Raw genomic sequence first — 12946 nt, forward strand, 5'->3', positions numbered from 1 at the left:
CAGAAATCATTCTAATATTAAGTTGGTGCTCAAAAAATGTTAACATGAACAACAAAAACATGAAACTCACATATTTATTTGTGTGGGGGGTGGGTTCTTTAAGAATGTAAAGTTCCAAAGAACAGCGTTTACTTGAAATACAATTAACAATAGAAATGAAATACAATTTTTTACTTATTTTCATGATCAATTTAATGTGCCCTTATTTCAATATGTACTTTTTTCTTTTTTACTTTTTGTTGATATCTAGGGCACAGGAAATCTTTATATGGTAGAGTTTGATAAGACTGGAATGAATGGAAATACATTTATGGAAACATTAAATATAGTTCAGCCAACCTGCCAGCCCGACATGGTTAATCTAGCCATTGCACATGGGCACAGTATTTTACCAGGGGACACCGTTTTAGCACCATGGGAGCCAGAAATGAGAAGATACGGACCTGGAAGGGTCATCTATGGTATGGAGCCAAGAGATCCAATAAAAGGTGAGGTTTACAACCAATTTCGGGCCATTATTTTACTATAAACTCCAAAAATATTAACAAAGTAAACCCAGAGGAATTTGTTGTTTCATTAAAGGCGATGAGAGTAATTTGGGACTCCATGTTCTCTTCTGGAATGGGATGACAGTTCACGTCCCCAAAGCTCTTGCTGTATGGATTCCAGCCTCTCAGTATGAGCAGATAATCAAAGAGCTCCAGCACTGCTCAATCAGGCCTTGCTGCCACAGGCTTTCACACTGCAGCACAACGACATGTTTTGAAATGCCACATCACCGGTGCAGCCATCACAATCTGTTCTCCATTCCTCAATACCACTATCCAGTCAAGAGATGCCGGCCAGCGTTCATGTCACCACCAGTACTGACCAACCAACAGAAAGATCAGCTGGAGAGCAAAGTTGATCTTCAGCTGAAAGAACTACAGACTCAATCATCTTCATCTTCAAGCTCTGACACAGATGACAATGAGGAGGATATGGCAAATGAAAAGCAACAGTCTTCGGAGTCAGAACTAGTGAGCCGCTCAATAAACACAGAGATTTCTTGCCTGAGAAAGCCATATGCTCAACCTGAGGCCAGACCAGCCTGGAGATACTGGAAAAGAGGTTCTGCAGAACCACATCACATGAAGCCAGGTAATGGAGAAATGATTACAATGTAGTAGGGCTGCACACATCTGGCTAAAATGAAGGAGAGAAAAAAAAAAAAAAAATCACAATTTTTTTTGCATAAAATCAAGATCACGATTTTCTGATGATTTTGTAAATGTAAAACATATTTAAACATACGGCAAAACAACAATAATAATATTAGGCCCATGTGTAGGTCTACTGTTGGTTAAAACGCTCAATTTTGTATAGACTAGGAATGGTGGATTTGGTGGACTTCAAATTTGTCCTGGGTGTTCACAGTAAAGTGAAGACTTCAGAATATAATTATTCATAATTCTGAAGTTGAATTATTATGTTTAAGACATATACTTGTCATTGAGAACATTATTAGACAATTTTTTCACTGGTAAAATGAGACATTTGTCATTATCAGATTCCCTCTTGCATTATAGTCAACATTATATAGGCCAGAGTAGCTATACTGAGCCAGTAAACATTTTTTCTCATGCACAACACTTTGTATTCGCAATGAAAGCAAAAACATATCAAACGATTGTCGTAATCATAACTCAAAAATGCCATATGATCATTTAAATGATGACTGTTTCACTTTTACTGCTGAGTGTGGCTCATGTCATGGCTGAACGTTATTAGCAACTTTATTACCTGTTATTCACAGCCTATGCAGGTTCTGTTCACGAAAGTCAGAATCAGTGCATTTAAAATTTTAGTGCAAGTGCTCAGTGAAGGTTATATAATATAGAGGTGCAGTTCATAGGTAGAGCGTAAGGCTCATGCTTTTTCCTGTGCTGACGTGGACAGTTTTGGTCTGTGGTTTTGTGTCAATAATATGCAATATGGTCATTTAAATGATGCGTGCTTTCGGTTTCACTTTTACTGCCGAGTGCTGCTCTAGGCATGGGACGATAACCGTTTTCAAGGTATACCACGGTTTGGAAAAGTTAAGGTTTTAAAACCGCCAAAATTTTCTGCTATACCATTCCTAAGGTATGTGTAAGATTTTTTTTAGGACAACAGTATCTTCAGCAGAAAAGATATCCAAAGATGTCGTTTTATATTGCAAAGAAATATGTATTTTTGAAACTAAAGAAGACCACAGAAGTCACTAATTCATTTAAATTATTTTAGCCTGACATGTTTACTGCTCCAAAATATTATAAATGTTTCTCAAAATAAAACATAATGTGTTCAAAGGGGGAAAAATATTTTTACCCAGACATTTAAAACGTACATATTTTATAGCAGTAATCGCAGTACCGTAATACGGTGGTATTTTTATCCAAGGTTATCATACCGTCTGAATCTTATACCGGCCCATGTGGCTCATGCCATGGCTGAACGTTATTTGCAACTTTATTACCTGTTATTCACAGCCTATGCACGCACGTGTCCTCTCGGTAATAAACAGTGCGTCAGCTCATGCGAGATTTCGCGGCCGCGAATACGTTATTACACGAAGACAGAACTGACATTTTTGGGTGAGTTATACCTTATAAATACAGTACATGACACTTTTAACACCATTTTGAGGTGTCCATGTTGCTGAGCAACATATATCAAACAGTGTGAAGACTTATTCAACCACCATGCTTCTCTCCTGACTGTGAAAATATAATTGGCCGAATCGTAGAAAAGCTAAATAAAGATCATGTGTTGGGTCGAATCGAGATTTCGATTAATCGTGCAGCCCCACAGTATAGTAATTAAAATGGATGAATACCAACCCAAACATTGTTTTTTAAAAGAACATTTAAATTTAATTGGAAAAAATTGCCAAATGGTTGTATTTGTCCATATTGTTATACATGTATATTACGGGTGTACCCAGAGATCGCGATTTGGTATGCATCTCAGTTTCGTGTGTGTGTATGTGTGTGTGTGTGTGTGTGTGTGTGTGTGTGTGTGTGCGTGCGTGTGTGTGTGTGTGTGTGTGTGTGTGTGTGGAGAACGGACTCACATGTGCATGAGCATGGGATGAGAGAGGATCTTATAGTTCCATTGTTTTTCGATAAACGCAGTCGATGGACGTGACCACTGAGGTCTTCTGCAGCACCCTAGAACAGCATATTCAGACGGCACCAAGATAAAACTTTTCAACTACACACAGTGGCACTCAATGTCAGTTGCACAGCAGTGGACCAATCAGAAGAACTCGAAGGCAGATCAAGAGTTGCGAGCTTCTATGTACCAAGTTGACATGACAATAGCAACATGGTGAAAACATTTACAAAGAGCATAGAAGCAGTGTAAGTTCTTGCCATTTTTTGAGAGCTGCATTTTGCGTTTTCGGACACAAAGACACATTCTTTGTGAATGGCTGCTAAATTGTTGCACTGCTGTGTTTCATTTCTAGCCAACTACAGTGACTGGACCGACTACCAAATTTCTGGACTGACTAGCAAATTGAAAAAATAAACTTCAAATATATATTTGTACTGACTCAGTGTTTTTTGTATTTCAGGAAGAACAGCAAAGTCTACAAATGTCAGCCAATCTTGGCCAAGAGACACTGGGAATTCTGCAAGATCTACAGATAATTTAATGATGACCAATCACAGCTCTTTATTCAAACTGGTTCCTAATTCACCAAAACAAAGGGTCAATATGAGAGACATATTTAGCTGAACTGATCCAAAGTCAGCAATCAGCAAAAGACCGACAAAACTGATACTAGTAACACAAACAAAGTTGTCAGTTTTGCCAGTGAAGGATGTCATTTGTCCAAATATCTTGGAACACAAAAGACTATCATGTAAAATTACACAGACGTTTATTAATAATCAATATCAATGAATAAAGTGAAATTAAGTGCAAATGTCTTACTGCTAAATCTCATTATGGCTAATAAAATCCATTACAACGCTAAAAATAGATGAAAAAAATATTCCTGAGTATCAAATAATACTTACGAAAGTCAGAATCAGTGCGTTTAAAATGTTTGTGCAAGTTCTCAGTGAAGGCCATAGAAAATAGAGGTGCAGTTCAGAGGTTGAATGTAAGGCTCATGCTCTCTCCTGCGCTGATGTGGACAGTTTTGGTCTGTGGTTTTGTGTCCTGCATTGCTGCTGTGACAGAATAGGTTCCCGGAGACACTTCAATCAGGAAATCCTCTGCTTCTGACAAACCCTTCAATAAAATATGAAGGCGAACCACTATGAGGAGCTCATTTGCAGAATAAATGTGACTGGTTAAAGGGATAATTCACCCCAAAAATGAAAATATTACTCATTATTTACTGAGGACCCTTTTTGCGGTTTGTTATTCTGCTGAACACAAAGAAAGATATTATGAAGAAAGCTGAAAAATCAGCAACCGTTGATGTCTATAGAAGGAAAAACAAATACTATGGAAGTCAATAATTACAGGTTTTCACCTTTCTTCAAAATATCTCCCTTTTTGTTTATCAGAAGAAAGAAACTTAGGTAGTTTTGGAACAAGTGAATGGTGGTTTAATGTTGACAATTTTATTTTTGGGTGAACTATCCCTTTAAATGGTATTGAATTATAAATGTTTGCCATGTTTACCAAGACAAGACACTGCAGGTGAATAGGGTAAAAAAACGAATAGTTATTACACAGTTGATTTATTAAGAACTGCATACATTTATTAGAAGCTTTATTAAGTTAAGAATTGTATTAAACGTGGTAATTGTTACACATTTTAGCACAAAAATATGAACATTTAGAAATTACAATTAATTACAAAGTAAATTGTAAATTAAATTACAGGTTAAATATATAATCAGGCAAATTACGTATGAATATATTCAGAATATTTACAGGTTTGGAACAAATGAAGGGCGGATAAATGTTGACAATTTTCAAATTATCCCTTTAAATATGGTTTCTATCAGCTCAACGTCAAGTTTCGCACCATTAATTTATGGTTTAAATTCACAAAATGAATGAAAAAACTTATAAAATACGTACAGCATCTTGTTTAGTGGCTGCAGTAGCATTGTGTTTCTGGTCTGCAGTCTTCAAGGTCTGCTGGGAATGATAACGACAGATGTGCTCTCGCTCACTGGACTGAGTCCGGTGCACAGATGTATAAAATTTCTGTAAAAGAGACACAGGCTCTCTTTTATTTTCTAACTCAGGTCTCAACACAGAGAATAAAGCATTGTCATTCATTCATTTGATTTCAAGCAAGTTAAATCTAATTACTTTGATTAAAGATTACAAGGATGCACAAATTTATAAAAAAATATATTAGGTTGTGCGTGTATAAAGTATCTACAGCACACATTGTTTTTTTGTTTTTTATTTGCTTGCATGTTTAATTATTTTTTATAATTATTGTTTGACTATTTTGATTATTTGTTGTGGTATTAGCAGTGGTGGAAAGAGTAATGAAATATCATACTCAAATAAAAGTACCATTACTTGCCTAAAAATGTAGAGCAAGTAGAGGAAAAGTATCTGTTTTTACTCAAAATATGAGTAAAAAGTAGACCTTTCAAATGTACTTAAGAGTATTTAATATTACGCTCATTGCATTTACATGTTATTTGTGCATGTGTTTGTGTAAACGTACATTCAGTGATTCAGCAGGCACACATCATAAGACGTTAGTATTAGGTTAGATTTAGGTTGTGACGTCAGGTGACCAAAATTCAATGTCTAGCCAGCGTCTGAGGACAACATTATTTTGATGTCTAATAACGACGTCAAATAATTTAGATATTTAGTTGATTTTAGGTTGTGTTAGAATGTGACCAAAATCTAACATCGAGCCACCATCTTAAACCATCATCATATTGATGTCAAATACTGACATTTATTCATCAGGTATGTCAATCAAAATCCAACATCTGATAGACATCATAGTGGAAACGTCCACTCAACGTCAAGCTATAACATCATTAGATGTTGATATTTGGTTATTTTAGGTTGGATGTTGGACATTGACGTCAGCCTGACGTTGGGTTCTGATGTCATCCGAATTTACATTTCTAAACAAAATGCAACGTCACTCTGACGTCATATTGACGTCTTGTGCCTGCCGGTTGTTTAAGGCCATATCTGTCATCATACAGTAAACATCCATCATCTTCTCATCAGTGACATACATCTAAACAGTCTCTGGGTCAATGCGTGTAATGATTTTGAACATCTTCTTGGACACTTTTAATGCTTCCAAACAGTTTAGTGCATTTATTAATCGCCCATGTCTTGAGGTAGTTCATTATGATGCGATTTACTTTTTATATGCAATTTGATTGGACGGGAATCGCATGACTGATTTTTCTAATCCCCATAGACAAGAAAAAATAAAGTAGTGACTGCAGGTTGAAGAAAAATAGTGGAGTAAAACTACCGATACTGCACTAAAAATGTACTCAAGGGAAAGTAAAAGTACACATTTTTAAAACTACTTTTGAGTATTTGTCATTTGTTATTTTACACCACTGGATATGAGCTATTGATTTTATGAATCAAGAACCACACATCTTACTATCCAATGTAGGAAAAAGGCATCTACCTCTTGGATGTCCTGAGGGTAAGTGAATTAACGGCTTAAAATGTTTTCACCTTGCATTGTCTGGTAGTTTCTGACATGTACTCCACTATTGTTGCAAAAGCATGGTTCAGGTTTGAATGGCAGATGTTTTCCTGTAATACAGTAAAAAAACAGCATTAGTGTCATGCACATTATTACGAATATGGAGTGACTGTACTCACCTCTGAGTGCATTTCCTTGTGACTGACCCCGAGTGTTGGTCTTGGTTTCGTACGTGAGCTGCTAACAGACCTTCTCTTTGCTTTCTCAAGCACCTCCTGGCCGAGTTCAGATGACCGGCGCAGAGAAGACTCCAACCAGGATTGACTGGCCATGAACACAACTGTCCTGGATTAAACCTGGATGTGAACGTTAAGAACATTTCATAACGTCCACAAAGAAATTGACACAACAATGAAGAAACAATACGATAAACTAGTTTGCTAAGCTCCATTATGTTGTGTTTTGCAGTCTTTAAAACGAACTTGTTTTGTTGTTCATGTTTCTCCAACATTTTAAGCGCATGTCAAACATGTAACTAACGAACAAAACAGTGCCAACAAGTGTAACTTCACGGAAGGTGGAGTCTACCACTTCTCTAGTGTTGTCTAAAACTCACAACACAAAAAACTTACAGTGTAATGACGCGTAAAATGTTCAGGGTTTTCTCTTTGAACTTGTTTAACGTGTTTAGTTCACTGAACCTCAAACTGTTGCCGCTGTATTCAGTGATGGGCGTGTGTGGCGCTGAAGTGAAAGTTGAAAAGCATTTCCTCTTTCCCAAGTATTGCTGGGAAATGAAGTCTTGTCGGTGGTTTAAAGGGATAGTTCACCTACATTCAGGATGCGCGCGCAGTTAGGTGGCAGAAAGAAACCCGAAGCGCTCTCATTTACAGTAAGGGAATGACATCCGATGCAGTTTGTTGTTGTCTTAGAAATAAGATGTATTGATTACACATTATATATATTATTTACATTATGGTTTCAGCATATTATAACAGCTCGTCACCCAGTAATAAGCACAGTGATTCGGCAAAATTAAGGTTAAAGTGAGCGGCGTTCGTCTGACAGGTCCATTTGAATTTGGCATCCTACCGCACAACACGACATATTTACTATTGCAGCCTGTCTTTTTTTTTGCAACCGGGGACCCGTGTGACGTAGGTTGGTAATTGGTCTATAAAATAAAACAAAACTCCATTTGTTTCAAAGCTGTTTTTGATTCTTTCTTCTATATCTTATTTTGTGTTCAACAGAAAAAAAACTCAAAGCTTTGGACGGGTGAACAAGGAGTAGAAGTTAGTAAAATAGCTATCCCTTCATACACAAATGTAAAGCATTAATATAATACTCATCTTACGAGGCTATAAACATAAAAAAACACATATTTAATGTGTATTTCAGTTTTGCTTTAACTTCAGTAATGTGACATTTTCTGATATTTTGCAATGTTTCTCAGCATAGTTTTGGAGATGGGCTACAGAATTATTAATAATAATATATACAGTAGGGTGACGCAGTGGCGCAATAGGTAGAGCTGTCGCCTTACAGCAAGAAGGTCACTGGTTCGAGCCTCGGCTGGGTCAGTTGGTGTTTCTGTGTGGAGTTTGCATGTTCTCCCTGCGTTCGCGTGAGTTTCCTCCGGGTGGTCCGGTTTCCCCCAAAGTCCAAAGACATGCGGTTCAGGTGAATTGGGAAGACTAAATTGTCCGCTAGTGTGAGTGAGTGTGTATGGTTGTTTCCCAGAGATGGGTTGCGGCTAGAAGGGCATCCGCTGTGTAAAATATGTGCTGGATAAGTTGGCGGTTCATTCTGCTGTGGCGACCCCAGATTAATAAACTGACTAAGCTGAAAAGAAAATTAATGAATGAATGAATATATACAGTATTCACTCACCGGCCACTTTATTAGGTACTCTACTGTAAGGTGCTTACATCTAGTACCGGGTTGGACCCCCTTTTGCCTTCAGAACTGCCTTAATCCTTTGTGGCATAGATTCAACAAGGTACTGGAAATATTGCTCAGAGATTTTGGTCCATATTAACATGATAGCATCATGCAGTTGCTGCAGATTTGTTGGCTGCACATCCATGATGCAAATCTCCCGTTCCACCACATCCCAAAGGTGCTCTATTGGTTTGAGATCTGGTGACTGTGGAGGCCATTTGAGTACAGTGAACTCATTGGCATGTTCAAGAAACCAGCCTGAGATGATTTGCGCTTTATGACGGCGCGTTATCCTGCTGGAAGTAGCCATCAAAAGATGGGTACACTGTGGTCATAAAGGGATGGACATGGTCAGCAACAACACTCAGCATTGACACGATGCTCAGTTGGTTCTAATTGGGGCCAAAGTGTGCCAAGAAAGTCTCCCACACCATTACACCACCACCAGCCTGAACCGTTAACGAGCAATTGGACAGGTGTACCTAATAAAGTGGCCGGTGAGAGTATTATATTTTTAAAAGTAGCCTATTTGAATATTTTGCATATGTAAACATATTTAAATTATTTACAGTGTACAATTATTTAATTGTACTCACTGATACTATTTTGTTATTTACCTACACCCTACCTGTTTATAAATTGGTCCAAAGAGGGAAAAACAATAACTACCAATAGGTTTTTAGACTTTCAATGACAGATTTCTTTACCAGCATCAGTCATGATGATAACCAAAGATTCATTATTTACACAATGCCACTGTTGTTTTTTGATGGAAAATACAATAAAAAGTATTGTTTTCAATATATTTATTAAACATTACACAGATTTATAATATATTGATATATTTTGAAGCCTTGCATACTACATAGAAGCCTAGTCTGTTAACAAACTACACAAACTATGATACTATATGTCCATATGGCACTAGAATAAATTATAGAATTATTTTTGGGATATATTTGTATATTGTTTAAAATAAATGTATAAAATTTGTTTATAAATTTATATAGTTGGAATTAGGTTGAAGTGTTACAGTTTCTATGAAATACACCTATTGTCCAAAATGTATGGTTGTATTACCACTAAAAATGAAATGTTAAAGACAAAAATTTCAAAAGGGTTAAAACTTTTGCTTCCTTATGCTGTAGAGCCTTGAAATAGGGTATAATATTTTCAGGGGAAAGTATCTCTTAAAGGCCAGGGGAAATATTAATCGCTTTTCCCCAAACATTTTAATGCATGAAAGCATGTCAAGGCTTGAGAGGATTACTGGGGCAGATGCTTAGTAATTATTTGACATCCATGGCCAGTCATACATTGACTAGTGTCCCATCAGGACATGTGAGTCACACATCACACTGCATCAGCAGCATGTAGAAAATCAATGCTTTAACGCTTAAAAAACATTAAACATTAAGACTTTAAAAAGTCTATGTAGCTGATAACATAGAAACTGTTATTGTATGATGTCTCTCATGATTGTGGATCATCTGTGATTTATAAAACATTCACTAGCCAATTTATAGGAAAATAAATGTAAAACTAAAAAACAAAAGAGGAGCTGGCAGCATTGCATGATATCTGAACTATACTGTAAAAACTCACCGGCCACTTTATTAGGTACACCTTGCTACAGTAGCACTGATTTGGACCACTTTTGCCTACAGGGCAGCTCATCACTATATAATTATTTTTTCTCCAGACAATTCTCTGTTAACCCTACAGATAAATGAAGTGTGTGAACATCTCAGCAATATCTAAAATATGTAAACCAGATGCTCAGTTTGAATTTCAGCTGATCATCTTGACCACATCTATAGCATATGTCTAAATGTTTTCACGCATGAAACACAAATGTGCAGGTGTACCTAATAAAGAGGCCAGTGAGTGCGTATCTATAACCCGTGACACTGTTACCAGGGATTCAGTGTTATGCAGTGAGGAAACCTCCCAATAGCATCCTTCTTACGCTTCCCACACAGTCTAACAGGCTCTCAGCTCGGAGACTGAAACCCACTGTGCTCATCTGAGTGAACAGAATTCATTCAACCGTGCCGATGCTGAGTCCACGTGCCATCTATGAGCACCATCTGCTCTGTTTATACATGCGCACGTTTATTGTGCTTCTGCGTGCACAAGAAATCGTGACGCATTAAGTCAACATGTTGATTTGACTATATAAATAAATAATGCCCCTGCTGCATCTTGCAGATTGAGGATGTCTTTTCACTCTCTGCTGCAGATATGGGACAGAGGCTCACATGCACACAGCCACATGCCCTGATACACCCTCCACTGTCCCAAGAGAGAGAGAGAGAGAGGGAGCGTGTGCACGAGTTACTGGAGAGATGAGATCAGGGATTTAAGAGTGCACAAAATTACATCCACACGTGCACTTGATGTTATGTAAGCGCCTTGACTGGCTCACTGTATGCTGGAGGATAACAGCAGCAGCAGCAGCAGCAGCAGCGAGCGGAGAGGCAGAGCAGATGCTGTGTACACACACAGGGAAAACTACGCTTAATACAGCAGCAGACACAGAGAAGAAGCTGCCATTTTCAGGAGATATGGGCATCAGTTTGGATGCACTGAGATTGGATGAGTTTGCATGTACACCTTTAGGAATGGAAGCTATCTGGGATATTCCTTCATGCGGAATTATGAATGGATTATAATCAGCGATGCTTAGCTTGCTACTGTGATCAGCTCAGGACATTTCTTCCGTTTTTATCATTGTGCTGCGGCCCCTGGGGGCCTTTGATCATGACATCAGTGTGGTCCTTGTTGTGGGCTGTGTGTGGACTGACAGTGTGGTTTCCCCACACACACGCAGCCTCGGTGAGCCCCACTCTGCTCATGAGCACATCTGATCCGGTAACAGATGAGCGATCAGTCAATCCAGAACATCAGACTGAAGCTGCAGATCCTGCCAGCAACTATACAGGTGAGAAAGATGGAGAGAGGCATTTTGTGACCAAATTAATACGTTAATATTAAATTATTATGAATAATATAAAATGAATATGTTATTAATATGTAATATGTTTGTTATAATATGTAACCCAGGATCACAAAACCAGTCATAAGTGTCAAGTTTTGGAAATGAACCCTTGTGTGATGTGATGTTTTTATCCACTCTGCAGTGATTTTAGACTTAATTTGGCCACATATTTCTCTGTGTTTCAGCAAATGGAATGATTCTAATGGAATCTTATTTCATGGGAAAAATGCTTGAAAAGTTTTTAAAAATCCAACAACACACTCTGTGTAAATTGACTACCTTTTCGTTACGTTCGTGTCTGTTTTTGGCCCATTGACTTCCATTATAATGACATTTTTTGATTGCAAAGTCAGACTCAGACTCAACTTTATTATCCCATTTAGGGAAACTAAAATTGCAGCTAGATGCCATAATAACATAGGCGAAGTTCCATGCACACATTAGCAAATTATTACCACAAAACACAAAATAAATCATTTTTTAGATGCATCTCCCTCCCCGCTGGACTCATTTAATGACCGAATGGCCACCATTAGAAAAGAATTTCTAATTCTGTTTGTCCTGCATATATTAACTCCGTGTCCTGCATATAGGAACTCTAAAATGACGTCCTGATGGCAGCAGCTGAAACACATAATACATTGGGTGATAAGGGGTGCATAAGATAACCTGAGCTCTTTTTAAAACATAATTAATTACCTATTAATACCGATGATCTTGCCTGCCACCTTCACCAGGTTACTCAACCTGTTCTTATTTGACAAACTTAGAGTACCGTACCAAGCTACAATGCAGAAAGATGAAACAGATTTCATAAATTGTTTATAAAACAGTGTCATCATAGAAGTACAAACCCTAAACTATCTAAGCCAGCAGGCACACAACATAAGACGTTAATATTAGGTTAGATTTAGGTCATGACGTCATGTGACCAAAATTCAATGTCTAGCCAGCGTCTAAGGACAACGTTATTTTGATGTCCAATAACAACGTCAAATTACACGGATATTTGGTTGATTTTAGGTTGTGTTGGAAAGTGACCAAAATCCAACGTCTTATAGATGTCATAGTGGTAACTTCCACACAACGTCAAGGTGTAACATGACTAGACGTTAATATTTGGTTGATTTTTGGTTGATTTTAGGTTGGACGTTGGACATTGACATCGGTCTGACGTTGGGTTCTGACGTCAACACGGTTTTCATTTCCAAACAAAATCCAATGTCCCCACGACATTGGGGTACATTGGGGTACAACGTCAATATGATGTCCTGTGCCTGCAGGGAAGATTCCTCAGAAAAAACAGTCTTTGTTGATCTTTTTTACAGACAGCCTGGGTGTTAGGTTGGAACGTCAAC

At 37.7% G+C, this 12946-nt stretch overlaps 2 protein-coding genes across 4 annotated transcripts; one reads left to right on the forward strand and one right to left on the reverse strand.

The window, feature by feature from the left end:
- The first annotated feature begins 263 nt into the window (after window positions 1-263).
- Window positions 264-3940, forward strand: LOC130245695 (uncharacterized protein C11orf16 homolog). The gene is made up of 3 exons (XM_056478448.1): window positions 264-488; window positions 583-1140; window positions 3599-3940. The coding sequence occupies exons 1-3, from the start codon at window positions 269-271 to the stop codon at window positions 3760-3762; spliced, it is 942 nt and encodes a 313-aa protein (XP_056334423.1). The 5' UTR covers window positions 264-268; the 3' UTR covers window positions 3763-3940.
- On the reverse strand, window positions 979-7387 carry akip1 (A kinase (PRKA) interacting protein 1). 3 transcript variants are annotated; one of them, XR_008839349.1, is made up of 7 exons: window positions 7276-7387; window positions 6823-6999; window positions 6673-6753; window positions 5068-5196; window positions 4047-4263; window positions 3095-3191; window positions 979-1185 (listed from the first exon to the last, which is right to left on the reverse strand). XR_008839349.1 is itself a non-coding variant. In XM_056478450.1 (5 exons), exons 2-5 carry the CDS (start codon window positions 6973-6975, stop codon window positions 4120-4122), a joined length of 507 nt encoding a protein of 168 aa, XP_056334425.1. In that variant the 5' UTR covers window positions 6976-6999; window positions 7276-7387; the 3' UTR covers window positions 3891-4119. The 3 variants fall into 3 exon arrangements, 1 of the variants encoding a protein (XP_056334425.1); XR_008839350.1 differs by lacking the exon at window positions 7276-7387 and adding an exon at window positions 7126-7267; XM_056478450.1 differs by lacking the exons at window positions 979-1185; window positions 3095-3191 and having other exon boundaries at window positions 3891-4263.
- Between the last annotated feature and the right edge of the window lie 5559 nt (window positions 7388-12946).

Source organism: Danio aesculapii, chromosome 18, assembly GCF_903798145.1.
Source record: "Danio aesculapii chromosome 18, fDanAes4.1, whole genome shotgun sequence".
NCBI classification, from domain to species: Eukaryota; Metazoa; Chordata; class Actinopteri; order Cypriniformes; family Danionidae; genus Danio; species Danio aesculapii.